Here is a 25,510-nt window from a genome sequence, read left to right as displayed (position 1 = left end):
TTGACACCAATAATTCTATAAAAATTCCATAAATTTATGCTGAAGCATAATTTCAAAGAAATCCTTATCCGTTAATATTTTTAGGTCAATCGTGTTACTGACAGATCCCTATATCAATTTAAACATGCGGAGAAAAATGAAATATACTCCCATAAATAAGAGGGCTTACATTACACTAGAAATATGTGCAAATGCCAAATCTAAATATGGTAATTCTCACTTGAGGACGACAAAGTGAAAATTGCACTTCGATTCTTGGAGGGACCATATAGAACCTAATATATAAGTTGAGGGGCTTAATAAATACTTTTTAAAAATTGAGGAACTGTTAAAATCATTTGCCCTACTGCTTTTAAATGGGAAGGGAAAGGGTTTATTGTAAGTAACTCGTCCATTAATTATTCTAAGGCAAAAGTACGGTATTATTTTAGACAAGAAAATGGACTAAGCTGTAATGCCTCACGATGGGATATTTAAATAACCCATAACTCAAAATGTTTTCTGGCACAGTGAAAAAACTATAAGAGAATTTCTAAGGACTTGAGAGAAAAGGGAAAAAAAAAAGACTAGATTCAACAAGAGGATAGAATCATAATAATAATAAATAAATAAATAAAAAGAGTTCAAAACCTATTGTGACAGAGGAAGGCACTTCTTTATGCTGTTAATCCAATTTTGACATATACAATATCCATCTCGCTAAACCTTTTGTTGACTATGACAAATGCACCTTTTGACTTGTTAAATGAACATAACTATCTATTAAGGGAACTAAGAACTTTTTAGGTGTTTGAAGGAAAATTGGGATGTGGGATGGGATTTGTATTCATCGTAGTGCTTTTTCTTAGTTAGTGGTGTCTTTCTTTATCATGAAACGAAAGCCCTATTCCAAACTCTTTTTTCCTTCAAAAGGTGAATACATGCTGGAAAAAAGAATCATATAACTACAATAGTTTCCTCATACCGGCAATAATATTAAATTTTCTTAATCTAACGGTTATGATCTCTCTCCTTGGTTGTGTATGGCTGTGAAGAGAGAAATAATTCGATTACGTCTCAAGGGAGAGACCATTTGATCAGCATCTCTGTCGACATACATATATACTGTTGGCGGGCAATGTTTGGTTAGTTCCATTTACTAAATGCTCAGAAGACAACCAAATAAATGCGAAAGCATTGAAGATGAAGCTACCCTGGTCTTCTAGTCCACCAACTTTTCATTTTCTCGCCCTGTATGAAGCTTTTTCCAACGCGGATACTGATCAATTCGTCCATTATTGGATGGAAAATACACAAGTTTATGGCCCCAAGTAGGCCAAAAGTCAAATACCAAAATGGGAAATTATGAAGACCTGCTTTTAATTAGGAGAGCTTATTTTCCGAAGGGACAGTTGAAGAGAATAAATTACTTGCCCACCAATTGTAGGACTGCCTCCATAACTCACCGGAAGATGACAGGTGAGTTCTTAAAATTGGACCTACCCATGTGGTTCACTTACTAATAGAAACTTGGAAAAAGTCGTATTACTAGCTTTTTAGTACTATATATATCGTGCAAATTTGCATTAAAGCATACTGTGAAGAGGGTTAGAGCTCTTTTGCATGCTTAGGGTTTCTCTTCTTTTTCATGCTTGTTTTCTTGAAGCAAAAATGAGGGGAGTTTTGGGACGTACTTTTGTGCTTGTTGCCTTCCTTGCTTTGGTTCTTGATGGGGTGGTTTTGGCGGATGTGAAAGGTGCTAAGGATGAGAAACATTTGTTTGGTCCTAGACCTCATCCAGGACTATTTGGAAGAAAGGGTTTTAAACATGGGATTGGTGGAGGTCTAGGTGGTGGTTATGGAGGTGGAGCTGGAGGTGGTTTGGGTGGTGGAGGAGGATTAGGTGGAGGGGGTGGTCTTGGTGGTGGTGGTGGGCTAGGTCATGGTGGAGGTCTTGGAGGTGGTTTGGGTGGTGGAAGTGGTCTTGGTGGTGGCGGAGGTCTTGGAGGTCTTGGAGGTCTCGGAGGTCTTGGAGGTCTTGGAGGTGGTGGGCTAGGAGGTGGTGGTCTAGGTGGCGGTGCAGGTGCAGGTTTTGGAGGTGGAGCTGGTGGAGGAGCTGGTGGGGGTGGAGGATTTGGTGGAGGTGGTGGTGCTGGTGGAGGCTTAGGTGGTGGTGCTGGTAGTGGCTTTGGAGGTGGTGCAGGAGGTGGCCTTGGAGGTGGTGGTGGCGGCTTTGGCGGTGGAGGAGGAGGAGGAGGCGGTGCAGGGGGAGGTTTCGGCGGGGGAGCAGGATATGGTGCTGGCGGAGGTTTAGGGGGTGGTCTTGGTGGTGGCGGAGGAGGTGGCTTTGGAGGGGGTGGAGGTATTGGAGGTGATCACAATTAAGTTCTGCAATGCCTCCAATTCTCGCATGACCAAATCTCTCCTACATTGCGAGCTGTATTTGTAGTATTCTGTTTTGTTGACAAAGTTTCATATGTTCTTTTACCAGTGTCTTCTTCAAGCGTGGATTATTCTTGATTGTGCACCAAGAAATGTAATTTAGGCAATGGTACAAAAAGACCATTCCAAATATATTACTACTATTACTTTGGGACTGTTCACTTCTGACTAATATGAATTTGCATGAGCAACTTGTGGAATAAATGATTCAACCAATATCCTATATGCTTTGTACTCTTTTCCTTTTCACTATATAATTTATGCTTAATTAATTGTCTTCACATTTCCAAAGTTGATGGTGAAAATAAAATCTCTCATTTGATGTGTTTCCTAGGCTCCTAAGTCCTAACTAACGTTTGGTCTTCACAAAAATGCTCCAAAATGTAGTCTTTTTTTTTTTTTTCGAAACGATAGATGTCCTATAACCTAATCTAGCCTAGTCTAAGGGGAAGGGAAGGGGGTTCGATGTGAGTACAGACTCCATCGATGAAATCAATTAAGACCGCCACAAATTGTGGCAAATTTGTCACAATTTGTGGGAGGCAGGGATTGAACCCCTGACCTCCAGCATCACCTTTAATGGTGATGATCACTGGACCAAATGGCCAGTGGCCTCCAAAATGTAGTCAACACCTACTATGGATGCTGTTTTTCCTACTTTGGATTTGAGGTTGATAAACAATTATTATTTGCGTGTACATCAACTAGAAATAGGTGTACATATGTACAATTTTTTATTGTGTTTGCATGTACATATATGATATTATGTGGTATCACTTGCTTGGGTGTGGCCCAAAATGACATTCATTGGTGATGGCTGGCTACTCAAGCTACAACATGTACGTTCGTCATTACATGCAGGCCCGGATTTAATTGCTTCTCCGTTCTACAACTACAATTTAAAGCTGCGATTAATTTCCGACAGTTGATGCTTTTATACAAAAATTTACTGCCAACAAAATTTATTTTTTGAGCTTTGGTCCCAATATGAGTGAAAACTCGATTCATCTAGTAGGAAGCCTAATCCCAACTAGTCAACTACTCAAGATTCCACAAAAAAAGCAGAGAAGATCAACTAGCTAGGAACTTTGAGGTGATGGAAGCCAAATTTCTTAGGTAGCTTAATTGGTTGTACTAATATGTAATATCTTGAATCTTGATTGACATTGTGAAAGAATTAAAGAAGAGGACAAGAGGGCAGATATTTGAAGACTTGTCAAACTAGAGAATAATAATTTTGGGAGATAGTAAAATTTATTTTTGAAGGTAAAGAGACGTTAACAATTCTAACTGGTAATATGGTCCCATTTCCTGGTAATATTACCATATGGTCCAATTCTAACTGGTAATATGGTCCAATTTCCTTCCCAATTTATTACCAGTTGGATATAGACAGAAATCACGTTATGGTCCAATTCTAACTGGTAATAAATATCAGGACTTTGCAATATTTGATTGATCAAAATTCTATATACTCCATTTACTATAAAAGTTCCTAGGGAATGTTGCCAATAAATACTGTTTGTTCTTTCTTATCCTTCGAGTTTGCAGAAAGACTGATTTATACATTTCTAATTTCAACCAGTTAAGGGTATCTAAAGATTTCTAGTCAATCACAAATTTAACCAAAACAGTGTAAGTTGGTGAACCTAAAAACATGACTACAAATAGTGTTATTAGAGCATCAGAGACCGAATTAGTCCAAACACAAACCACAGGGAACTAGAGTAGTATTTGCCCCTTTATTGACTCCCAAAATTTAAAAACGGAATCTTGAAAAAAAAAGGTAGCTTTGCAAAGGAACCATTTGCAATTAAATTAAAAAGGGAGTAGTAATTTTGGGTATTGAAAATGAAAATCTATCCATTGGAAAAAATAAAAAATAAAAAAAAACTTCATAGTTGATCAAAAGAAACTGGATAAATATACTCAGAGTGCTTCGAATCTTCTGTTCCCAAATTAGTCTCTACCCCCTCTGTTCCTTCTTTATATAGCTGCGGCTGCCACACCGCTTCTAACTTTTTGATAACCCAAATTCAAACAAACCAATAATAATCAGTTAACAAGTTTACTCAAAACTAATTCATTCAATAACTCAAAAAAAATTTTTCTTTGGATAAATAAAGCGGTTCCGATAACTCAAAACTGTTTTTTTCTTTGGATAAATCAAGCAGTGGTTTCCTAATTAGAATTCCTTCAACTCTAGTTTACATGAAGAAGAAGACTGCAAGTCTGCAACATTATGTCCATCAATTGATCCTTGAACAACTTATTCTTTTGATTCAATTGCTCACCAAATCCCTACGATATCGTTGTCTTTAACTCTGTCTACTGTGTTGATTATATCGTTTACACCCACAATTGCTCACAAAAACTATGAGGACCCGTTATTTTTGTTGCAAAATTAAAGATATAATGAGTAAATCAAATTCCTTGTTAGGGTTTAAGAAAAAAATGATTTGGGGTAAAAATTAAAGAAAAGTTTTAGTTGATTTTTATGTTTACGATTAACAAGACTTTTTTTCGTTAAAAAAGAAAATAAATAAAGTTTAGAGTTATCTGTTTTAATTGATTTTGAGTAAACTTGTTAACCGATTATTATCAGTTTGTTTGAGTTTGAGTTATCAAAAAATTAGAGGCGACGTGGCAGTTATACAAAAAAGGGACAGAGGGACAAAAACTAATTTAAGGACAGAAGATTGGAAGCGTAGAGAGAGGGGTAGATTCTGCATTCCCATAATGCTGGATCCTGTCCGAGATGTTAAACATGTTTGCTACAGCATAAATTTACACTTTTGAATGATTAGTAATTACTGAACCAATTGTATTAGAGAATTAATTACTCGCAACAATTCACTACGAATTACGAAGAAAAGAAAAGTTAAACAGCTTAAGCAGCAAAATTTTATACTCTGAAGAGGAAGATGACAAAATATATATCATGTAATAAGTCGGATTATCGTTAATTATGCAGGCTGGATTAACTTTTTTACTTTTCTAGTGGATTGGTACATACAATTTACCATTCATATGAATAGTTTTTCTTTGAATATTTATTTCAATTTTTTCAAAAATTAATACTTTAATCCCTTTTTGAAAAAAATATCATAATTTCATTAAAATCTACATTAATGATATAAGCTATATCATCAAATATATATAGATATCAAATGATAGATCTAAAAAAAATAATTTTGAAAAAAAAAAGATAGATCTAAAAAATGAATACTACAGATCTGAAAAACAAACAAAAATTATACTGTAAAACTCCAAAAATTATTCTAAAACCTTTTACATCACAAAGTCTGTATCCAATGTCAATTTTAAATTCCAGTTAAGAAGCAGCTTTTGTAAGCAAATTATTGCAAATAGAAAGCACAGATTTCTAACTCGTCTTAAATTCTTCCTAACATACCCAAGTCCCAGCCATAACCACGATTTTTACCTCTTCCCATCCAATCAATCATTCAGACAGATATAAAACAAACAAATGAATAACTCCAAAAACGTTTCTTTAAAAAACAAAAAAAAAAAAAAGAAAGCTAGGAAAAAACTTGTCACTATACTGGTAAATGTTACTACAAGTCAACATCATGTTTTGTCCTTGCTACATATGGACTAAGCTGTTTTTAACCTTTTATTCCAAATCATTTTTCTGCAAAAACGTGATATGGGGGTATATTCGAATTTCTACTCCAATTTTTATCTCCCCAAATGAGATATATCACATGATATATTCAGAAAATATCATTGTATTTTGATAGTGAATTATTTATAGAAATTTATTTTTTTACATTATCAACATATTTTTCAACCACTTTTTTATTTTATATACATCAAAATTTTTTTAAAAAAAAAAGCTACTGTTTTTTTTTTTAAAAAATTATCCCAAGTAATCCGCTCTCCAAACACACAGTTTTGTAATTAAATTACACACAAGGAGAAAATTAACAAAGATTGGAATAGAGATTAACACAAGGAGTGAAATAGTAAACTAAAAAATTGGGTTGAATACTACCCCTTAAACCTTAGCCAACTCAATAATTTGGTTCAGACTCATGCTAATAATTGTGAAATCATTTCAAAATCACTTTCTTTTTTTATTTCAGCACTTGGGGCCACCTTCTTTTTGGTTGACAAGACCAATGCAAATGGCGCACTGAAAACCGAAAAATAGTGATTTCTCTTTCAAAGGCTAAAAGCTAAAGCACTGCTGCAATCAGATCTGATATCACTGCAATCTCTTCTGAGCTGAGCATTTTCTAAGTCATTGCTTTGTCTTGCCCTGATTCTTGACAACAAGATTACAAAAGCATGAAACTCCCCTATATATCCTCCTCAGGTTCATTCAGACCATAAAAAAAGTAAAATAAAAAAGAGATTATCCAAGGAGCCATATAGAAGAGCTATAGATGACCACTAAGAAAATTGAGCCAAGTTGTATTATCGCCAAAAAGAAAGAAGATCTTTTGAAATAAAAGCTATTTCATTTTTCCAAAGAAGAGTAACGTACTTGTTTCTTCAGAACTTGTTTGTTCAGAAAATATACAATTTCTTTTTGAAATATATTGGATATAATTAATTATCAGTTTCTGTTTGGCTGTGAAAATAATTTTTTTTTCTCTTGTAGTGGATAGAGTTGAAACAAAAAAAAAGAAAAAAATTCAAGAAATAGATTAAAAAAAGATCAGCTTTTCTTTCCTATTGAGTAGCATCAACCATAGCTAATGATAGAAATAATCATCATCAATGTGCAGAGTATGAGACATACATTCATAATTGCATCTATTAGTATTAGCAAGGTTCCCTTTATTTATTTACACTGGAAATGAAACATGAAGAAAGAAAAAGCAAGGAAAAAGCCTAATAAACATATTAATTTTGATAACAACACCTTTTGTAGCATTAATAGATAAGGAGTAGTGGGATATCCATACTTATAATATGGTGATGAAGATCTGCATGCAGCGAATATGTAGTCCTTATTCATCATTTGTTGGACTCAGGATTTGGTCCGCTTGGAACATTATGAGCAGCCATCCGAAATTGTCGATCTTTACTAGCAGTAACAGTAGGAACATCACTTCCAGTTGCAGCTCTTGCAGGAGTACTAGCAGTAGAGGTAGTAGTAGTAGTAGTGGGGATAAAATGAGTTTGATCTTGATGAATTTTCATGGTGGATTGCTTGTTTGTGGGATTAACCTCCAACAGGGCTCGTCCTTTTTTAGCTGAAGAAGCCCCACAAGTGACTGAAAAATCAAGAGAATGAACATAGCATAGTGAAGCAATTAAGAATACAGCAAGAAGAAGCAACAGGGCTTGTGAATTCTTGAAGGTTTGGAGAGCTGATCTGTTGCTAGATTTTGCCATGAAAATAATGGAACCAAGAAGAAAAACCACCCCCCAGTATACCTTAGGAGATCAATATCCATGAACCAAATGGACCTCCAAGATTGAAAATTATAGGGAAGAAGATGTTGGAAAAAGGATTAAGAAGAAAAGTTTTTGACTGTTGATTATGAGAGGAAAGGTTGGTTTGAATATCAAAACATGTCTTGAATTTTGTAGGGTTCCATAGCTTCCTCAACAAGGAGATATATATGAACATCATGTGACCTACTGTTCAGCTTACTATAATGTCGTTCTCTTTATTATGAATTGACAAGCATATCCCCACAGATATGAACCCTCTAATAGTTTACAGCCATTCTGTTCACATTTTTACACACCGACAAATTCCAAACCACAAAAAGAAAAGGAACATTTAGTAAAATCAATAAAATGAGGCATGGCATCAGGTTGGCATCAACGATTTTCTTGTGATGGTTTTTCATTTTATTTTTGGCAAATTATTAACATATTAATCATTTTCTTGATGCAAATAAGCCTTTTAGAAGAACCTAATATTGAATAATCAACTAGATCACTTCGATTGCAGCATACAAGGGTAAAAAAAAATGGTTAGCTCCAAATATGAATGCAAATTAACACCTACAGTTATAGAGCAAGAGATTTTGATTGGTAATTTGCTTGGTTATATCACTCTCATTATTTCCTTTGTCTACACATTAAATGTTTTCTTTTTTATCAAGTTAGACACCTTTTCTTCCTGTGTTTTGGATGTTCAAGCTAAGTACAATTGTAGAACAAGAGATTTTGAATGATAATTTGCCTGGGGATATCGCTCTCATCATTTCCTTTGCCACACGTGAATTTATTTTCTTCTTCTTCTTGTTAGACACATATTTTTCAGTGTTTCGGATGTTTAGGGTTAGTACAATTACAGTACAAGAGATTTTGATTGGTAAGTGATATCACTGTCATTATTTCCTTTCCCCACCCATGACTTTATTTTCTTATTCTTCAGGTTAGATACCTTTTTTTTTCTGTGTTTTGGATCATGTTCAAGCTAAGTACAATGGTGGAACAAGAGATTTTGAATGGTAATTTTTGCTTGGGTATATTACTCTCATCATTTTCTTTGCCCATACGTGTCTCTAGTATCTTTATCTTCTAGTTAGATACCCTTTTTTTCTGTGTTTTGGATATTTGAATTAAGTACAAACTATGGAACAAGAGATTTTGATTGGCAATTTGCTTGGTGATATCACTCTCATCATCTCCTTTGCCCACACATAACTTTATTATCTTTTCTTCTAGTTACAACTTTTTTCCTGTGTTTTGGATATTTAAGTACAGTACAATTATAGCAACAAGAGATTTTGATAGGTAATTAATTTGCTTGTAATATCACTCTCATAATCTCCTTAATTTGACCTCACTTAACTTTTTTTTTCTTTTTCTTCTTGTTAGATACCTTCTTCTTTTTTCTTTTTTCTTTTTTTTGATGTCTTGGCCTTAGAATGGTGAGCTTGTCTAGTATGGTCATTTTAGAAAAGAGAAGATAAAGCTGGTGATGAAAGAAAGGAGGGGGCAGAAGAATGCTGGTGGCCTTTTCTTGCTTGGACTCTTCCATAAGAAATCTCCTTTTTTTGACTTGGAGGGGCATTGGAAAATTACAGCTGAGGCTAGTGTCTGATTGCCTTTTTATCAAAATCATATAAACTAAAGATTATAGAGAAGCAAAAGCAATCTAATCCACTGGTTTGCTGCTTGTGAAATTTCCAGAGCTTGTCTCCTTAATTGGATGCATAGGTCCCCACTCCCTTAGAGAGGCTGCTCAAGAGAAATGTTTCTTCCACATTATATTTAGATAACTACCTATGCCTTTTCTTTTGGGGGGCTCAAGATGAAAATTCTCTAAAGGTTTAACAAAGAAAAAAGTAAATTAGGGGGATTTTTTTTTGTTTGGGGGGGGGGGGGGTGTTGGAGAGAGGGGTTTGATATCTCTAGCTATCTTTACATTCAAAGGATATTTATCTTCAAAAATGAAGTCAAGTCTTGCTAGCTTGCTTGTAAATAAAGTGGCTATGAGCGAGTAGTGATACCTTAATCTAGTGATAAAAGGTCAAAGTAGAGAGTGGGTGAGTAAAAGTGTTCTCGAGTTAAAAATTACCCTTTGGACTGTTCTATAATTATATAACTATATACTACTAACATTAGCTTTTTTTTAAGCTAAGAATGAAGTAGAGAAAAGCAAACCTAAAAATTGTTCAAAGGAATCAGTTTAAAGTTATATTACATTAATAATACTCTAACTATCAACTATTAACATATAGGAGTTTTCAATAAAAGCAAATAAAAATTAGCAATACATAGGACAAAGAGATTGATCAAGAACTCTCATTTGACAAAAAAAAAAAAAAAAAGGCTAAGAACTCTCATACTAGATGGAGCTATCCCAATTTTTCATTTTCTTTGCAAAGTGTTGTTTTTTCTATATGTTGTAGCTAATCCCGATCTTGTCATTTTGGTAAAAGTAGTAGTATATCCTTATGGCTCCCATTATTCAGATCCCAGCTACACACCTTAGTTGCTCCTCTACTTGGACATATAAGAAGAAAAGCGAAAATAGAAAGAGGAAGAAAAAGAAAAACCCTTTTCCTTTTTCCCCATTTTTGCCTTTGTCATCAAAGCATTTTGGAGGGAAAGAGTATGGTTGAAACCATCAAATTAATATGCTATTTTAATTTCGTCAATCTTCAAGTATTGTTTTAATCACAAGCAATAATTGGTCCACCTCCCTATTTACAATTTTTGAAATTGACTGAAAGTTAGTCTATGGACCACAGTCTGCACCATCCCAATTTAGGTTTTTTTTTTTTTTTGTCAATAGGCAACATCTACTTTTCTTCTACTTCTATTTCTAGTCTAACCTATTTTAGAGAGACCTAACTAAGCCATTGGGTAATCGACGGAAACTGAACTTTCATTAAACCAAACAGGTATACTATGCACCCGTATGGATTTGAAAAAGCCACCATCCCAATTTAGTTAGAGACACAAAATCCCAAGTCATGTACAAAGTTGGCTTGGAGATTGTCTAAATTACATCTATTAAAATTCCACACTGTGATGATGTATACACCGACAATCCATATAAGATTTACTCTAAATTTAATCCCAGACTAAATATGCTCATGAGAGTCAAAAATCAAAAGTTCTGATGACACCAATGGACCTAAATCATACAAAAAGAAAATATGAAACACAAATTTTTACCTATATATGTCCTAGATAATCAATCTGTCCAGACAAAAATGGGAAATGCAGAAGGTGTCAAGAAATATGAACAACGTCTGAGTAAGAGATTATTAGCAATAATTTAAGTCTGGATGTCCCCTGATGAATGAACTACAAAATGCATATGTTTTGCACATGTTTGTAGATAAGAGTTGATCATTTACATGCGTGACAAAGAAATCTCTTGACATTTCAACGACAATCTCGACGTGTGCATGGCCACGCAATTAATTTTCACGTAAAGATTCATCCAATGATGTGCAATTGTCAACATTGTCTGTTTGTTTCCTTTTCTTTGGAGATTTCAGTATCCTAATTTGAGGTTGTGAAGCAAAGGATCTTTACTATAGCAGCTGCGCTGAAATCAGCCATGGGCCTTCAGAATAGAACCTGATGTATTGCTGATGACCCCTTGAATATGATTGAAATTATTTTCTATCGTAACCCTTCTGGTAATTAGCACTAAAAATCTTTCATAATGGGTATAAATTCTTTTCTAGTAGTTGGGTTTTGAACAAGGTTAATTGACCTTGTTTGGAAAGCCATTTTCCTCCAAAAAAATTTTACGTTTTCTATTAATACAATTCCTAATCACTTTTTTACCTCATATATATATCAATCGCTACAACATGTTTTTCTATAAAAATTTCAAAAAATAGCAATCCAAACGGATTGAAAGTTTGGAATTACCTAACTTGTTTACATTAGTTACAAGTGTTTTGGACTAATCTTTTAAACAAATGTCAAGTATATTTTCTGTTTTCAAATTAAATTCCATGTAATACCAAATGAATACATACAATTAGGAAAAAAATAAAAAGAGGTGCTTTAATTGTTTATGTGATGCCACCTCCATTGAAATTACGGTAGACGAATTTTAAATGGCCGGTCAATTGTGGTAAAGCATGAAAAAGAAGAACATTCTGAAAGGCAAAAGGTTGTTAACTCTTTTATGGGAGACAAGAACCTACGCACATGCATACTTTATTTTCCTGTGAAAACATACATTCCAATCCAAAGTAGACTACCGTGAAACCACCTTTTTTACCCCGAAATCTACTATTGTTTTAAAGGTGAATTTTGATTTGGCCCTTCAACATAGAAGTATTGATTCAGCCCCTAAAACTAAATAAATCCCAATTAAGTCAACAAAGTTTGATGAAAACGTTGAGTTACAAAATGAAACCTTACTAACTTTTGAAAACTTTAAAGTAATTAACTGCCTAACTAAATGATTTGAAGAGGATAGACTATTGCTGTTCTAATTTGAAATTTGTTTATTGCTATATTAAATCTTTGAAGTCTAATCAAAAGAGCACTATTTTGTCCTTTTCAACTCATTTTGTAGAAGCTTAATTGCTATCAAGTCATAAAAGAAGTGGTAGCAATTTATCATACCACTAAAGTTTGGTCATACTTTAATACCCACGCCTAAATTGACAGGAGGGGTTCTTTAAAACAATTTTTCTAATTTGCAAAACTCAATTGAAACTTACTACTAGGAGCTAAATCTAAACTGTCATCTATCTTAGAGGGCCAAAGTAAAATTTACCCTTGTTTGTTAATTGGTCTCTTCGGCTCCAATTATTGGAGAGCAACACTAGAAAGAGAAACGTAGGAATTGGATAACATCCCAAATAATGTTTTGTATCACTATATCTAAGTATGTCAATGGATTGGATCTTACCGAGATCCAACCTAAATCTAATGTACTTGGATAGGGTTTGAATTTATTTGAATTTAATTTCTCAAATTCAGATCCAAGTACGGTCTGATTTTTTATGATCCATATCCAAATTCAAACCCATACCAGACCTTACCCAAACCCATATATATATATATATATATATATGATTAAATTACACACACATACACACACAAATATATATATATATATATATATTAGTAAATTTATAAAATATTCTAATATTCTATGGTTATTGGATTAAATACAGTAAGACTTCATGATTATTTTCTTTTTCAATCTAATTCTAGTTGTCATTATAATTAATACAAACTTTTTTAGAAAATGAGAAAAAGTAAAGGCAAGTAAATGAAAGATTTGACGAAGATATAGTTGAAATTTTAAAAATAAATAGAAGTTGTCGATAGTAGTTATTTATTTGAGTTCATAATACTGCATTCAACTTCTTAAATATTAATTTTATTACTTGAAAATAAAAATTGGATGGTGTTTATATTTTTTTGAAATCCATATATTTTTATTTCAGCGCACTTACAAAAATACAATGGATACCGATTGGATACTCAGATTTGAACTTATTTTCAAAATTTAGAAGGGTCTAATTTGAACTTATTTTCTTTTTAGACCCACAAGGGCCTAAGTCTAGGTTTGGATCTAACTAAAATTAATATGTATGGATTTGGATCAAAGAAATCCAACTCAAATCCTACCCATTGACATACCAAGTTATATCCTCTTTAATTTCATGTGACTCTCCAACATCTAACTGTAATGAATTAACGATTTTTTTTTTATAAAAAACAAATTTCTGTATTAGTGGCAAGTTAAACATGCACTTGAATTAACAAATCTGCAATTTAACAACAGATATAGTAGATGTAAAAGTTTTTAAATTGCCTTTTAATAAGATAAATCATTGTAACTCCCTTCTATACATATTCCAATCACCAGATCTGCTAATCAACGATTTCAAGTTTCAATAATGATGATGAGATCTATTGAAATAAACCCAAGACCCCAAAAAATTCTAAATTTGACAACCAAATTTAAAATAAATTCAGATCAAACAACAAAATAAGGATAAAAACAGAAAATTCTTACTAGAAACTCTTAGGTGAAATAGAAAAACCTCACTTGAAACTCCTAAAAGAAACAAAGAACTCTCACTAAGAAGGCCTAGGAGAAATAAAGGGCTTTTACTAAGAACCCCTAAAACAAACAAAGAACTCTCACTGAGACCTTCTAAAAGAAACAAAAGACTTTCATCAAGAAAATTTAGGAAAAACTTTATTAAAAAACACAGTAAAAGGAGATTCATGATAGGGAGACCACTAGAGAAAGGCCTTCTGAGGAGATAAGAAGAAGTAGAGATGTTGGAGAAAAGTGTAATGAGTTAACAATTCTTCCGCTATTGTTTTTTGGTTTTCAGAAACTTATAATTGAGAATAGCATCGAATTGCCTCTTTTTTGCCTCTTTTATTATGCTTTTGGTACGAAAACTTTCTTTCCAACTATAGCGCATATGAGAACAACATGTACATCGAATTTCCCGTCAAGGCTAATAGTTTGATGTTTAACGGATAAGCATTAGATGCCTTGCATGAGAAACCTTTTGAGTTCAACTTACTGATTTAGGAGCGCGTTTGGTTAAAGTCTAGGAATCGGAATTAAGGCTAAATTGGAGCAGGTACTTCGCATCAAAAAATAAATACTAAAACTACTATCTGCAATATTTTGTTACTACATCAGATTCTAAACAAGAGAGTGGGATAATGTAAATCAAGTTTTGGCATTTAACAGAGCCCTTTTTTGAAAGTAAATTAGATTCTTTTTTTTTTTCCCTTCGTTTCAAGTGACAAACTTTAACAAGCCAAATTTGCATCTCCTCCATGAAAAGAGTTCTCAGAGGAAGACTAGAAAACAATTCTTTAACCGAAAGGTGAAAGAATTAAATAAATATTCCAGGCTCTAGAAAAATGCAATTTTTGTCTTCTCCGTCCATTAAGGGAATAGTGAGGCCTTTCCATGGCTCAAATAAGTTCTCAGTACAGTGGCTTGTTACAGCATAAAACCTGATAAGATCGTTGAATTAATAGGTGTTATTATTATTATTAATTTTTTACCTCCCACCCCTCCCCATGTCGTTCCCACAGCCTCAATTATCAAATTTGAGACTCGACTTCTGAATCTGACAGTAAGAAAAATTTTAAGAATCCCAGGTTTTGAATAGTATTATTCTGCCTTAGCATATTTTGGAATTGGGATTTTTGTTTAATTGCATAATTATATATAGATTTTCTTATGAAAGATCTTTTTTCTTTCTTTAGAATGTTTGTTTTTTAAGGTATTCTTCTCCTATTTCCCATAAAATCACTCTAGGAAGATGGTGCATCTGACATGGTTATACTCAACGACCCCAAAAGAAAAAGTTAATTAGTAAGTTATTCACAATTTTCAATAATTAAGCTATCAAATGTGTGTACTTTACTCCTTTGACTTTTCCTTCATCAATTGAATAGATTTCTTTGTGTACAGTACACCCTAATGAAATTGCTTTGCAGGGAACAAAATGGGAAAAAGTATATGGACTTACTGAATCAGGATGTCGTGATCGATAGGCCTTTCCACCAATGAGGATAAGCCCATTAACGTCATTTTATCAACCTTTCCTGGCGGCCCAAATAATTGAAGCACGACTGTTCTCATTTAGGTCTCCGGGCCGTCAGCTCTTTTGCTTAATTATGGAGGCCCAAAGAAAACTAGGCCGAAGCACATCGTATCCAAACGACGTCGTTAGCCAGGCTGAATCTCTATTTCCTTCCCTTTTCCCTGTTCTCCATCTTCCCGGTCTTGAGAATCTTCTTCTTCCTCTCCGATATCAAGACTGAATCCCCAATTCCTCTTCCGGCGATGGATCCACGGAGTCCTACAATCGCTGCTCTGTTATTTACATTAATTCTCGCTTTATTCTCTCTGCAATCTCTGGTTCGTACCTTGTTATCATCCTCCCTCCCCCTCCTCTCTGCAATTACATCTAATTGCGGGATTTATTCTTTGTTTTTTTGGAAATTGTGGTGCAGATCACTACTGAAGCCGCATCAGTTGTCTTCTTGGATAGTCCTGTTCATCAATACCTTCGTTCACCTTCCGACCCGAACGCTTTAACTGAGGTAAATCACTAGTCGTAATTCTTGATCAATTTTTCGTCTGGGAGTGGATTTGCTTCCTGTACTTTTTTTGCTTCTTTTAAAAAGAGAGTAGATTTTGCATATTTTACTATTATGTTAGCAAATTTATATGGATGTAGTGCGTAGAATTGATAAATTTGAGTGTCTTGGGAACATAATAGAGGATTACATTTCTGGAGCATAGTAGTTAGTGGGGTAAAAGTGTTGCCACTGATTGCGTGCTGCAAATCTTACCAGAGTAGGCGGAATTGGGTGGCTGGTGATGATTTTTCTGGTGTTTAGGCTGATGATGTTTATTAAAGAAGGGTAGAATAAGTTGAACTATTGTCATTTGGTACAGAATATGTTTTTCAACATAAGAGCAATGTCATTTAGTAACTGAGGTAAAGAGCAATGTCATTTGGTTTATTATATTCTGTTTTCTACCCTACACAGGCAAATGATTCTCTTATCTGTGCTTTTCAAAAAACAGAACGTACAAACTATAGAAGGGTAGAATCATACTGCTAAGCAAACACTATATCTTTACCTTATGATGTGAAGACATGAAAAGCTGCTAGAAATGTCATATGACAAATTTCAAAAGTTCATGAAATAATTTAACATTATTCCTATTGTTAGACACTGTGTGCACTATCAACATTTTTGTTCCATTCTTGTCTCTTTTTCTCTCTCATTACTTGGACTCTTGTCTACCAAATTGCTGCATGCGGGGGAACTTTTGGTTTTTGGCATTTTTTGTTTATCAGAATTTTATGATCAAATGTCCTGAATGAGCAGTATTAAATAAGACTAGCGAGTGAATAACCTTGTTTCCAAACATTTCTTCTATCATTAAGTGTTTTTTCACACATTTGATGACATTCTTTTCATTATTTTGCAGTCATTTTTGTTTTTTCATATGTAGGCATTGTGAAGTATATTTTTCTGTCTGCTTCATTATATATTGGAAAATCATGCCAGCTGTATGTGAGGGGCATCGTGAAGTATGTTGTTCCTGTCTGCTTGGTTATTTGTTTGGATATGTACCAGCTCTGTGTCAGGGACTACGTTTATTAGTACAACATTGACAGCTTATAAATTTGAATTTTGCAGACTGATTCAATTTCACTGGCAGAAGTCAGTGCTTCAGTATCAGTGTTGCTTGGCTATGCTCCCCCTTCCACAATTTCAGCGGCTAGTTCTTCTAAGGTATGACATCACATAATGAGCGTCCAGTGAGGCCTCTGTCGGGCATCCATGTAACATAAAAAAGGAAAATAACTAGAATGCTCCATGTGGATCTTTCCTTTTCCAATTTCCTCAATTCTTTTTTGGTGGATAGGCACCACTGTGTCTGTTACTTTTGCTATAGAAACTGTTTTTCAACATAAGAAGAACCATTGTTTTGCAGCTCAATAAGGTGCTTGCTCCTAATCCATTTGATAGGCCTCATGCTGTCTTTGCTCTAGAAGTTACAGGAATAAAAGGTGCGTGCAGTTGAGCTGTAATTGCTTGAAAAGTTGATATTTTAACATATTAACATACAAAATTGTTTTTAAGTACATGATCTATTACTTGCAGATTCACAGCTTGTAGGTACAGGAAAATTTGGTGGTGCTCTCAAGAGCAAGGTTTTGGTTGGAGAAAGTAAGGCTCACATCCAACTTCCAGGTAATTGAATTTTTTTGGTAAATCTGTATGAGGTTTTTTCTTGTGGATTCATTGTGTAATGGTAGTACCTTAATGGTCTTGCAGATGAGGATGAAGTATCGGTCATCTCTTTGAATGATCTCCCTGGTTTTGATTCTGATGCTCTGTCCTCAGATAACGAACTTCTTGAATTTGTTAGTTTGAACACTTTTGGCTCTTTATGATTAGTTATTACCTATTTGTCCAGAATTTAGAGTAATTCACATGATGCTTTATTCTGCAGGCAACCTTCTTGGGTGGTTCATATGCTTCCAATGACTTGCCACTCACTGGAGAGTTGACAGTCCCATCAGCTGGTGATGCCAATGTCAGACTTGATTTGTCAAAGGTCCTTTCCCAGATTCTAAAGTTTTTTACTCTCTCAATATTATAACAATTCAATGAGCTGTTTCTCGTTTATGAAAGTGCTACAGCATTTCTGTGTTTGAAATGTACAGAAAGCAGAAATGGAATTTATAATCAGTCTTGTAGCTCTCCTCCGCAAAGTTGAAAGGGCATTGGTGATTCTTGAAGATTTGTCTGGAAGTGGACAGAAGCATGCTGAGTTAATTACTGGATCATTTGATGGTATTAAGGTGAAAAATCCATTTCATCTTCCCTCCCACTTTTCAGTTAAGATAGCCCCTTTTCTCTTTAAAAGAAGAGACATTTGATGCTGTAGAACTGTGCAGTCTTCAGGTTTTCATTATTAGCTCTTTTCTACCTTTGTCCTATCTTTTCCCGACAATTTGAGATTCCCAAATCTATGGAGATGAGTAAATGCAGATACTTGAATTTATCGTTTAAGGTTACTGTTTGGACCATTCTTTCCTGATGGTTGGTCATTGCTTTCGGTAAAGAAGGAATATTGTATTGAGTTCCTAACTGTTCAACACTTTTCTATGTGTTCATTGTTGATCAGTAGTAGTTTGGGTTATGCGTTTTTCAGGATTGAACTTAATTCAGTAGTCATTTATTGTCTTATGGCATCCTGCAGACACTTTCTTCCTTTTTGAGAGTGATTGTCAAACTTCTTGAAAAATCTTTCTCTTTCCTCTGGATGTTGATCTAGTTTATTATTGACTGGAAGAGTGAGAAAGAAAAAAGGGGAGGATGAAAAAACTAACTTATATTAAAGCTGTGCTTGTCCATGTATTTATTTCTCTAAACTCTCTGATTTCAGGTTTTGCAAGAGCACTATGGAACTGATAGTGTTGTGCAGCAAGGAGTGGAATTATTTGCTCTTTCCATTCCAAAGATCTTTGATTACCTAGAAGCGAGATATAAAGGTCATACAACTTTCTTATTGTAGCACTTATACACTTATTTCATCGCTCTACTTCGACCTTCTCCACTTAGATAATTGTCTTTTTATTTCTTAGGATTGGGAGTTTATAGTTTGGAAATAATGGCCCGCATTTCTTATTTAATCGCTTGGAACTCTTAACAAATTATAAGTTGCTGCACCTCTTGATTTTTCCATTCCACAGTCTACCTTATAAACTGAAACTAGAATTTGACCTTGCCTACGATCAGTTTCCACAGCCTGCAACCAGCAACACTGCCACCAGTTGGTGGTTTTGGGACTCATTCCAATCCATTGTGATTCTGCCTTATCTAACTCAAACACAATTATGAAAATGAAGGAAGCTGGTTACCACCCTGCCAAAGAAAACGTTTAACTTGGAAGATTCTGTATTAAGTATTTCTCCCTTAAGAAAAGAATTATGAGAAATCTTTGAAATTTTAATTCTCATTTGCAGTGATTCATAACAACAGTGTTCTAAGTCTTGTGGCATTCTCATATTTTGAAATTAAAATTTGAACTTGAATACATTTTCACGGAAGCAAACACTACTTGAGTCAATATAAGTTACTCTAGGTAGTCAATATGGTATGATCTGAATGTATATTCTCCTTTTTTGGAATTTTATATGTATAGACTTCTGACTGATGTATGTTTTGAAAATTGTCATTGTATATTTGCTTATTGTGTAATTTTCTAATCATTTTTGCCCAGCCGAGTTGCCCACCTGACTTAATTCTTTGGCATAAATGTAAACTTTGCTTCTATTTCAGTTAAAGCGTAGTGTTCTCTAAGGAAATACTTCAACCATCTCTATTCTTCAATTTAATGTGAGATATTTTACTTAGTTCCAAGAAACCTTTGCATAATTTCCATGACGGGAAGACGTCGGGTTAATATAGTTATGTTGTGTCCATTCGGCAGATCTTTTTCCGTGCAAACTTTTTCATGGCTGAGACAATTATCTTCTTTGCGTATGACTTATTGCAGAACCAAGCATTCTACATACCCCTTGCTCATCGGCTAAACAGGACATAGAATAATGAAAAAGAAAAGCATTGTGTAGTAAATTCATAGGCAAAATGAACTAATTGGAGGAAATTGGGAGGCCAACATATTCTATTTGAATATCTGCGAGCCAGTAAATATTCTTGTCTAATTATGATAACACTGGTCACATGTGTTTTCTATCTCAAAACCACTCATTCTTGCCCCAGAAAATCAATATTATGTGTCAATTCGCAGGTCAAATTGTTGGAGTGATCATCCATGGTGAAGCACCTGCTTCAGAGTCAAAGAAACTACTGAATGTTGAGATTGCTTCTCGGGCATCTCCACGTTGGCTGGAGGAAACAAAAACTCCAACTAATTCAACTCTGGTTTCCGAAATAGTGCTGGTTAGGAGGACCATTGCATGGATAACAGGAATCTTGCTAATAATTGCAACTCTCTTAGGAGTAAGTATATCATCTGCAAGTGGTTTTACTGATAATTGCAACTCTCTCTGTGTTAATCCTCTGTTTGTGCACTCTAATGCAATCGCGATTGTTTTCCCCATCAATGTCCTTTTCCTACAATCATGCTATTTGTTCTGGTTTGATAAGGTTGTGATTTACATAATGGACTCCCAAGTATATCTGTCTGGTCCATTTTGTTATGGCCCATCTTATATATGACCCTGATAAGGTTTTACCTGGCTCTTGCTACATCTGAGTTCAAATTCATTTCAGAACTGAGCTAGCCATCCTAAGTGATGAGTGTGCCTTTAGCTTTATTATGGTTTAAATGGTCTCGGTTTGAGAGTAAACACTTAACCGTCTTACCAAATCTTCATAGCAGATAATTCTTTTTAATTTCTATATTCCATCCTTTAGTAGGAACCATGTTAATCATGTCATTCCTTTTATTTCATGTTGACACATGCATATGTAAACCCACGTAACATGCACACATGCAGATTGGGTTTTGTGTCGAGCTACCTATATTCCATTCTTGGTCAAGTATCTAATCAAGTTTTGTTGGTACTTTGGTTTTGTCGGTCGTCAAAGCACAAAATTTTCTTTTCATCGTAGCAGATATCCAAGATACTTAAGATTTGGTGCACACCATACTATACAACCGATTTTAACTGACCCTTAACCTTTCCTCACCCTCTGTCCAAACAAAATGATAGCAGGTAGTACTGCTTCTAAACCATTAATCTGTGCTAATATTGGTATACTTTCTGATTTTCACCTCATTTTAGAGAACTATGTCAGAAACTGAAAGTCATGCGTGCATCACAGATCATCCATCTAAGTGATTTAACAGTCATTTTCATTTGATGCAGGTTTATTTTCTTCTCTACATGCCACTCACCAGGGACACCCTATTGTATTCTAATGTCAAGCTTGACTAAGATTATAAAGCTGCTGTTTATAGTGTCATTGAACTGCAAGGCAATCCAGGTTGCAACTGAACTTTGTGCTGAAGAGATGAAATCATGTGATGTAAATGATCTGTCCTCTGTCACTCTGCACTTGCAATATTTACACAGAAGTTGGTAGTTGCTTCATGTTCCGAGGAGTTTCTTGCCTATTGATTTTTGTGGCATTATTTGGTGGATGAGTGGACGTTCAAATATATACCACTGCCTCATGGCTTATAATGTAGAGATGCTGGCTGTAGGATTTGGTGAAGCAAAAAATTGGAGATGATACTGTTGTTTGTATTTTGTAGTTTATCAGTATTTTGGTATATGTCCTAAATGATCTTAAGTCTTAATAATGAGAAGAAAGAGAGGTTTAAATTATTTTTCTTCATTAATAAGATTAGTTTGAGCATCTCACTCGTGTTTTTACAGCAATTATTCGCTTCTTGCTGTGCAAGTTATTTTTATATATAGACGTCCACCGTGCAAGTTTTAGAAGCAAATGACAGGAAGGATGAAGCAGGGAATAAGTATGACATGCCTGGTTAAAGAGCTGGAAGAAGTTGAAATAATTCAATGCGGCTCTGAAAACTAAGAATAACGCATTTGTGGACTGTTGGGAGACTTGGGTCATTTTATCCAAACAGAGCCTTAGCTTTACAATTGGCATCCAGCAAGATCTCATCTGACATTTAAAAATAGATAACCCCTAAAAGATATGGCAGTTCATAATCGATGTACTCTATTTCCCTTCTACTATATTCTTTCTTCTTTTAAATCTTGTTGCTTTTATTTTTTCCCCTTGAGATTGAATGTCTTATGGAAACTTTTCTTTTCTTGATAAGTTCTAGAATGGAATTCAGATGATCCAAAAAAAAAAGAATTAATAAATAAGTAGAAAGAAATTCATCTAAAGGTTATGTTAGATAACAACAGCTGATTCTGCAAAGATTGCAATTAAGAAATGTTATTCATTACACAAATTTGGTCTTACACAATAGAAGAGATTTTTCCCCCCTTCTGGAGAGAGAGGGAGGGAGAGAGAAAGAGAGATCTTTCATTTACTGTCGATTTACTCCTAAATTTTTATTAATTTACTATAAAAGATTAAAATGTAGTAATTAGAATTGCCACCTCTTTCTATTTTCTACAACTTTTATAAAGCATAAGAATAATTTTGTAACTCCAACTATATTTTTTAGAATAAATTTTTTTATGTACCGATGGTATATACACTATCAGGTTTAAATGTACATCCATTTTGCAAGATTAGATGTTCAAATTCAAATTGCAATAATGTAACATTCATCTAAATTTATTAGTGTATACGCTGGGGATGTAAGAATGATTAATCATACATTTTTTTAACATCCATACTACATATGGGAGCAAAATAATACTTCGACAAAAATACACGATACTTCTACTACTGAAAGATTTTCCTTATATGGTTGATAAATCTTGAAAATTTTTCCAAACGTTTAATTCGGGGACCAGAACCGGAAGCGTTGGGGTGGCGGGGGGAGGAATGAGCAAGGGCAGGAATGGGAATCAATAATATTTCCCGATATTGTTGTTTGGTAGATCTGCATCGGAATGAACGTAAAGGAATGAAACACCTCAAATTCTAAACAAGGGTTTCAATTTCATTCCCCAATTTCACTCCGAGGGTTTCGACACGAAAGCCTCACCCTCTCTTGGCCGGAAACGTCTCTCCCGCCGGTAAGTTCACCGTCGCCTACTCCTCCTAGTTTTTGGCATTGCATCTTGATACCCTTTTCCTTCTTTCTTTTTATCTTTAGAGTTTTTCCCTTTTTCGTCTTAATTTTTTGGAAAAATAGCTGATACTGGTTTTCTGCTTTTCTTGCAGGGTTGAAAAATTAGCGGGAGCGGAATCACTGGTTGAAGTGGCCCACTAATTCTCCCTGCCAGTCAGGTAAGACTATAAGAACCCTTTTTTTCTTTTTAATTTTGGCACAAAAAATTATGAGAATTTGTTTTTTTGTTTTCTTATGGGGCTTCTGTTCGTTATCTGGCTGAAAAGTTATTCTTTTTCCATTAATGGCGTCTCCTTTTTCCAGTTTCTCCTTGTTTTAGTCCTCTGTTTTATTTCTGTAGTGCTAATTGAATCGCTTATTCTTGAAATATGCCAGTAATAAGAGGTTTAATAAGACAGTTTTAAGTAGAAGAGTACATGTAAAGTGCCGAATTCGGCATCCGTGATAGCACACATGCTTCCTCCTTGTAGTATCCTTCCCACTTGTTCTTCCTATAGTTCATTTCTTCCCATCAAAAATAGGAGATGAGGGCGACTGTGCAATATCCCTGTCATGTTTTCAGTGTGCAATAGTATGGCCTTAATCAGTGGCTGCTACCGTACTCGAAATTGTGATACTTAAGCCTTTTTCAAGATTGAATGGTGCAACTAACCGATTAGGTGTTTGTGCACCATGCCGGCAATTATTATATGTTTTGTCTGGTGGGATAGTGATCATGTACCTGCAACTAGGGGGTAGTCATCATTTCTGTGATGTATTTCATATGTGGATGCATGCTTGGTATCAGTTTTGTCCTTTCAATTATTACATGCAGTGGTTTCCCAGTACTTTGGTTTTGGTTCATTTCTTACTGGCGAACACATTGTTTCGGCATGATATCAGACTAACATTTTTTTAAAAATTTTTAATAAACAATGTTACCCACTTGAACATTGCTTACAGGATGAAGAATGGTGAGTCCACTTATGAACCACCGCGTGGGCGTGGCAAGAATAAATGCTTTTGGACTCCTGAAGAGGTAAAAGCATTAGTTGAAGCACTAAAAGAGTTGTCATATGATCCTTTATGGAAAAATGATGGTGGATTTAAGCAAAACTATATGTTTGAGGTGCACAATATTATTTCAAGTAAGATTCCAAATTTCACGAAGAAAGTTGATCCGCATGTTGAGTCAAAAGTGAAGTGGTTGAAGAGCAAATTTTATGCAATTAGTAAGATGTTAAGACAAAGTGGTTGCAAATGGAATGCTGCTGAGAAGATGATCAGCTGTGAGAGACAGTGGTATGACAATTGGGTTAAGGTAATTATAGGTTTTTTGCTTTTCATATTTTGATTTTATTTGATATTCCATATTATAAACTTTCTTTTTTTTATTTGTTTGTTTCTGATGCCTCGTTGTTGTAGACGCATAAAGAGGCAAAGGGGCTCTGGAATATGAAGTTTCCATACTTGCGTGATCTTGAAGTGGTATATGGAGATGATATAGTGAAAGCGGAAGAAATTGAAGGCTTTGAAGATGCTGACCAAAACATGGAGACAGCATTAATAGAGGCTAATGTTATGGATTTCAGTGATGAAGGTAATGAGGAGGCAAATTCAGTTACCCAAGACAAAGAAGCAAACACAACTAGCACTAGTACTTTAAGGAAGCAGAAGAGACAAACATCTCCTATAAGTAAGGAATCCAAGAAAGTGAAGTCATCAGTAGCACCGTCACTGGTTCCAGAACAATTTGAGATGATGACAGGAAAATTTGAAGTGCTGTTGGATCACTTGGCTACAATAGCAACAACAATGGCTAAGGAGGACCAGCGTGCACAATTAGCAGCAGATAGAAGTAATCGGGTGGTGGAAGAGCTTTTGAAACTTGGCTTACCTACTGGAGATCTTTTTGGTGCAGCTAATATTCTCTGTGCAGAATCTTCCAAGCTTAGTGTGTTCTTTCAACTTTCTCCTAAAATGAGGAGGCAATACGTGAACTATCTTCTGTATCCTACCTCTAGTCTTTCTGGTTCTAGTAACTAGGGAGGCAGGCAGTCTTTTTGCTCGTTATGGTTGTTGCTGCCGGATTGCTTGAGACTTGTCAACCATAGTTGCAAGGTTGCTATGTAGGATTGATGCTTCGATCGGTTGCAATCTATATGGCAAGCTGTTAGGAACCTATTAATATTGTAAATCTGTAGGATTAAATTTGAATCATGTATGGATTATGCTGATTTTGATTAGTTATTCAATCCCGTAGCAATTTTTAAGCCTGTTGTTTCAATTGCTTTGCTTTTGTTGGCATTATATTAGACTTATTTTCATTGTTATTTTGTACTTTTCTTTTGGCCTCCAGATGCTTTGTATATGCTAGTTTCCGGCCAATAATTGTTGTTATCAAAATTA

At 34.8% G+C, this 25,510-nt stretch overlaps 2 protein-coding genes and 1 long non-coding RNA gene across 3 annotated transcripts; 2 read left to right on the top strand and 1 right to left on the bottom strand.

The window, feature by feature from the left end:
* Positions 1 to 7,182: 7,182 nt before the first annotated feature.
* LOC113736305 (uncharacterized) lies at positions 7,183 to 8,080 on the bottom strand. The gene is made up of 2 exons (XR_003459677.2): positions 7,834 to 8,080; positions 7,183 to 7,670 (listed from the first exon to the last, which is right to left on the bottom strand). It is a non-coding gene; the product is annotated as an uncharacterized lncRNA (long non-coding RNA).
* Positions 8,081 to 15,579: 7,499 nt separating this feature from the next.
* Positions 15,580 to 21,756, top strand: LOC113736303 (uncharacterized). The gene is made up of 11 exons (XM_027263203.2): positions 15,580 to 15,754; positions 15,850 to 15,939; positions 17,053 to 17,148; positions 17,351 to 17,426; positions 17,521 to 17,610; positions 17,695 to 17,783; positions 17,873 to 17,977; positions 18,087 to 18,224; positions 18,812 to 18,917; positions 20,180 to 20,391; positions 21,264 to 21,756. The coding sequence occupies exons 1-11, from the start codon at positions 15,680 to 15,682 to the stop codon at positions 21,330 to 21,332; spliced, it is 1,146 nt and encodes a 381-aa protein (XP_027119004.1). The 5' UTR covers positions 15,580 to 15,679; the 3' UTR covers positions 21,333 to 21,756.
* A 1,060-nt stretch (positions 21,757 to 22,816) lies between these two features.
* Positions 22,817 to 25,374, top strand: LOC113737009 (uncharacterized). The gene is made up of 4 exons (XM_027264252.2): positions 22,817 to 23,066; positions 23,215 to 23,280; positions 24,065 to 24,422; positions 24,527 to 25,374. The coding sequence occupies exons 3-4, from the start codon at positions 24,066 to 24,068 to the stop codon at positions 25,145 to 25,147; spliced, it is 978 nt and encodes a 325-aa protein (XP_027120053.1). The 5' UTR covers positions 22,817 to 23,066; positions 23,215 to 23,280; position 24,065; the 3' UTR covers positions 25,148 to 25,374.
* Positions 25,375 to 25,510: the final 136 nt, after the last annotated feature.

Source organism: Coffea arabica, chromosome 3e (genome assembly GCF_036785885.1).
Source record: "Coffea arabica cultivar ET-39 chromosome 3e, Coffea Arabica ET-39 HiFi, whole genome shotgun sequence".
Classification (NCBI taxonomy): Eukaryota; Viridiplantae; Streptophyta; class Magnoliopsida; order Gentianales; family Rubiaceae; genus Coffea; species Coffea arabica.
Note: the sequence above shows the minus strand (reverse complement) of the source record. Positions and strands in the feature narration are given on the sequence as shown.

What these genes read in the sequence shown, in the direction of transcription:
- LOC113737009 (XM_027264252.2), top strand. Translation starts at nt 24,066, where the DNA reads ATGAAGAATGGTGAGTCCACTTATGAACCACCGCGTGGGCGTGGCAAG. An exon ending in GGTATGACAATTGGGTTAAG is followed by an intron (nt 24,423 to 24,526) that starts GTAATTATAGGT and finishes TCGTTGTTGTAG; the next exon opens with ACGCATAAAGAGGCAAAGGG.
- LOC113736303 (XM_027263203.2), top strand. Translation starts at nt 15,680, where the DNA reads ATGGATCCACGGAGTCCTACAATCGCTGCTCTGTTATTTACATTAATT. An exon ending in TATTCTCTCTGCAATCTCTG is followed by an intron (nt 15,755 to 15,849) that starts GTTCGTACCTTG and finishes ATTGTGGTGCAG; the next exon opens with ATCACTACTGAAGCCGCATC. An exon ending in AGAAGTTACAGGAATAAAAG is followed by an intron (nt 17,427 to 17,520) that starts GTGCGTGCAGTT and finishes TATTACTTGCAG; the next exon opens with ATTCACAGCTTGTAGGTACA.